The sequence below is a fragment of the Triplophysa dalaica genome, chromosome 6 (assembly GCF_015846415.1).
Source record: "Triplophysa dalaica isolate WHDGS20190420 chromosome 6, ASM1584641v1, whole genome shotgun sequence".
NCBI classification, from domain to species: Eukaryota; Metazoa; Chordata; class Actinopteri; order Cypriniformes; family Nemacheilidae; genus Triplophysa; species Triplophysa dalaica.
The window spans coordinates 6,713,992-6,717,903 of record NC_079547.1 but is presented as its reverse complement, the minus strand read 5'-3'; the positions used below and the strand labels follow the sequence as shown (position 1 = coordinate 6,717,903).

General features: G+C 43.1%; 1 protein-coding gene across 2 annotated transcripts; it reads right to left on the bottom strand.

The window, feature by feature from the left end:
• Nucleotides 1-322: 322 nt before the first annotated feature.
• On the bottom strand, nucleotides 323-3,590 carry pou3f3b (POU class 3 homeobox 3b). Of its 2 annotated transcripts, XM_056751224.1 has the most exons (3): nucleotides 1,637-3,590; nucleotides 1,245-1,340; nucleotides 323-1,158 (listed from the first exon to the last, which is right to left on the bottom strand). In XM_056751224.1, exons 1-3 carry the CDS (start codon nucleotides 2,852-2,854, stop codon nucleotides 1,147-1,149), a joined length of 1,326 nt encoding a protein of 441 aa, XP_056607202.1. In that variant the 5' UTR covers nucleotides 2,855-3,590; the 3' UTR covers nucleotides 323-1,146. The 2 variants fall into 2 exon arrangements, with proteins under 2 accessions (XP_056607202.1, XP_056607201.1); XM_056751223.1 differs by having other exon boundaries at nucleotides 323-1,340; nucleotides 1,637-3,588.
• Between the last annotated feature and the right edge of the window lie 322 nt (nucleotides 3,591-3,912).

The following is a 3,912-nucleotide window of genomic DNA, read 5'->3' as shown; positions in this document are numbered from 1 at the left end:
GTATAATGCAGGCTAAGAGAGATGCTAGAAGTTTCATCACCAAACATCTAGACGAGGCCTAACGTTTGCTACACAACACAAATCTATCCCTCCCGCTCTCTTGCTCTTTTAAATAAAAATGCTTTGTATTCATTTTTTGTTTATGTCGCGTTAATATTTTGAGAGTCTCTATATTGTTTAAAATGTAGCTCTCCTTTTCGAATAATGTTACGATTATGCGCTCATAAATAGGACATTTGCACAAAATTAATTTGCCTTATTATTGCTCTTTGGGTTTGCTGAAAATTATAAACAGCTAGCTTAGGCACAACACACAAACTCGTTTCATTCTAACAAATTTATTGTTCTCGATCATCTCTTACGGAATCACTACTGAAATTAAATTACAATCAAATCATCACATCAAAATATACCCTTATTACCTATTGTCAAAGTCAGCTCGTGTAGATTTGTGCTCTTTTAAAAATGATAATACAAAATTAAACAAAACAAATAAGGTCAACAGCGAAAACAGGGAAAAAACATTTTACACAAGTCTGGGGGAAATAAATAACTGTTTGGAATAGTTCATATTTATCCCGAATAAAATATTAAAACAAAGCATTTTAATGAAAAATATTAAGTAAATAATTCCGATCAGCATCTGATCTAATGAATCTATATTGCCGGCTTTACATAGTCTTGTTTATTAAAACCTACCAAAGAATACTGCTTGGAAATGGCAGCACATGAAAACATCCACAGCACCAACTCTGGCCCACTTGGCAACGGATGTTCGCACAGAAGATTTTCAAAGAGGTGCAGCTGCGGAATATTCAGTCTTTTCAAATGTCTTCTTTGATTTATTTTTCCTCAAAAATCCACGTGAGTATCGGTTCTTTACATTAAAAAACAATTTCAAAAAACGTGATCTTGGAGATCAGAAAATGAGTACAGTCTTTTGTTGTTTTTATAAGGGTTGGAAGGCCAGAAAAAATCCATTCCATATTTTTGGATAATATCAAACCATGCAGTCTTCTCTGCCAAGTTGGATGGAAGCTTCGTGGATGCCACTGTTCTTCGCATTGTTCGGTTGAATTTCATCCCTTTGTTTGAGGTTTAATGTCCCATAACAACATACACAATTGCCTGCGTCTTTTGCCTCTCTCAAACAAGACACTGGGGTTACAGGGTGGGGGCAAAGATTTGTTGTTCATTTCATATTTCTTTCATTTTTCCAATTGAAGTTAATGCGCCAAAATTACCTGATGGAACGAACTTGTAGTTGTCACCCTCTGGTCGCCCGGTTCGCTCGGCCCAGTTAAACTTGCATCTTTTAAGTAATCTACTAAAAAATGTCCCTGAAAGAAAGAGCAGACACAAAACATTTAAGGGCCTGGAAGAAGATTAGCGGGCGATTTAGGGTTGGGAAAGAAGAGGGGTGATTTTTTTTCTTGAGAAAAAATATATAACACATCTGCAGTCTCAATCATATTTCCTCACAATCACAGTATCAAATAGTTTTGCTATCTCACGATGATAGTCTGTGTTTTATCAGATTAGTCATATATAAAATATTTTAGTCTTGTATGCTGTTCTATGTCTCACTGAACATTCGTTTGCAGTCCATGGACGGAGGCGGTGTATCTGCACTCACATTGCCGACCTGAGAGTACACATCCTCCGGCGTCTGCGGCACTCCTGGGGGCGTCATCCTTTTCTCTTTCTGTCTCCGATTGCAAAACCAAACTCTCACCACCTCCTTTTCCAGCTGCAGGTTGTCCGCTAGACTGGTTATCTCTTGGGCCGAAGGCTTGGGACATTTCAGAAAGTGACTCTCCAACGCACCTTTGACGCTTACTTCGATGGACGTGCGCTTCTTGCGCTTTCTGCCCTGAGCCGCTATTTTGTCAATACTGGTGGGGCTGCCCGTGGAAGAGTCTGCCTCCTCCAGCCATTTATTAAGCAACGGCTTTAGCTTACACATGTTCTTAAAGCTGAGTTGTAGAGCTTCGAAACGACAGATCGTGGTCTGCGAGAAGACGTTCCCGTACAGAGTGCCTAACGCCAATCCCACGTCCGCTTGTGTGAAGCCTAGTTTGATCCGGCGTTGTTTGAACTGCTTTGCGAAGTGCTCTAAGTCGTCCGATGTTGGCGTGTCCTCGTCGGAGTGCTGGTCGTGGTTATTCACTCCATGATGCGCTTGCTGGTGATGTTGATGCTGGTGATGATGGTGATGGTGGTGGCTGCTGTGATCAAGCTCCGGGGTGTCGCCACGCACCAAACCCGGGTGTACTAGGCTTTGGCTGCCCGGTGGACTGAGCATGCCGTTCACCGTGAAGCCTCCAGTCTGCGAGTAAATGAGGGACTGCTGCTGCTGCTGGCTTCCAGTTATTGAGGGGATGTGAGCAGCGGTTGTGCTACCCCAGGCACTCGCGTGAGTCTGGTGGGGACCTAAATGAGGGGGCCTGTGATGCAGAGCAGTCCCAGAGTGCAAATCGTCTCTCCCCGAATTATTTTTCACGTCTTGCTGCTGCTGTGGGCTGCCTGTCATCCCAACAGGACTAGACGACCACGGCGATCCAGCCTCGGCTGCGGCCACTGCGGCAGCTGCAGCCGCCGCTGCAGCGTGAGGCAAGGACGTCACCCACTGGTGAGCGTGGCTCAGCATATGTCCCCCGTTGCTCGCTGCCATTGCGCCCTGCATGAAATCACTTTGTACCATTTTAACCGTTGGGTCTCCTCTGTACCCACCTGACACCGAGGTCACCGCAGCACTGCCCTGCTGCATCCCACCTCCGGAGTCCGAGTGCACGATCGAGCCGGACGATAATATACTGCTGGGTAGATAAGGGTTGGAAGCCGCTGTGGCCATTCCGCTAACCTTACGAATATGTTTGCCGATCTCCCCCTCCCTTTTGCAGAAACTTTTTTAATACTGGCAAATTATCTCTCATGAATTATTCAAACTTTAAAAGTCTGAGTTGTGTTTTGGCGAACACCATCAATAAAAAAGGCAGGAGAAAGATGCTGTAGACGAGAGGAGAAAATCCGTTACTTGAAAAATCTCTGTATTCATATGTTTCAAACATATGACTGAGTATTAAAAAAGATAAATTCCAGTTGTATGTCCTTTGGAGGTCCCACAGTCCTTCAATCTATATCTTTGTTTAAAATGTCAAATAAACAAAGCTGAAAATGAAGGATTTAAAATCGTTCAAAAACTTTGTCCCGCAAAAAAGTTGTGGCGCTTGAAGAAGTTGGAATTTGTTATTTGAAATATTAAGTCCAATCGCATGTTCCGTTACCGATAGAAAAAATATTAAACGCGGTTCTTCCTCAATTCCTTTGTTATTTAGCCGCAGCAATTTCACTTGCGTCGTTCCTTTATTTCTTTTCTTTTCGAGATTCTTTTATGGTGCTGTAAAGTCTGTCTCTTTGTTCTGTTTTGATGTGTTTAAAGCTGCCAAACCGCTCCAGTTGAAGTACAATCCAGTATTACAGTGGAAAGCAGTGTTGCATGCCTTCTTTCTCATTCGCTTGTACTCTCTCTCTCTCTCTCTCTCTCTCTCTCTCTGACAGTTAGCTCCGTCCCTCCCTCAGAGCTCGAGGACACACGAGTGTTTACCCTGTGCTGCGTACATCGTCCACGTCTTTTCCCCAAATGCGAGGAAGTCGGCTGTATGGCTCTCGTTGATTGGATAGTATCGGCAAGATTGACAGTCCTAGAGAACTCGCTTCAGGCGCCCAGACCCCCCCTTCCGGCTATTCCAATTGGCTGCTTTTGAATTTAAAGAAATAAATCAAGATAAACGACTAAAAATTGTAACAATTGTCGGGATATTTTTATAAATCTAGAAATAAGTACTAGTGTTTATAATTTAGTTGATTTTTTGGGCGAATTATTGACAAGACAGTGTGACTGTTGGCATT

Coding starts and splice junctions, on each gene's coding strand:
- pou3f3b (XM_056751223.1), bottom strand. CDS start 2,854: ATGGCCACAGCGGCTTCCAACCCTTATCTACCCAGCAGTATATTATCG. Junction 1,341..1,636: donor TGTACTCTCAGGTCGGCAAT/GTGAGTGCAGAT, acceptor TCTTTCTTTCAG/GGACATTTTTTAGTAGATTA.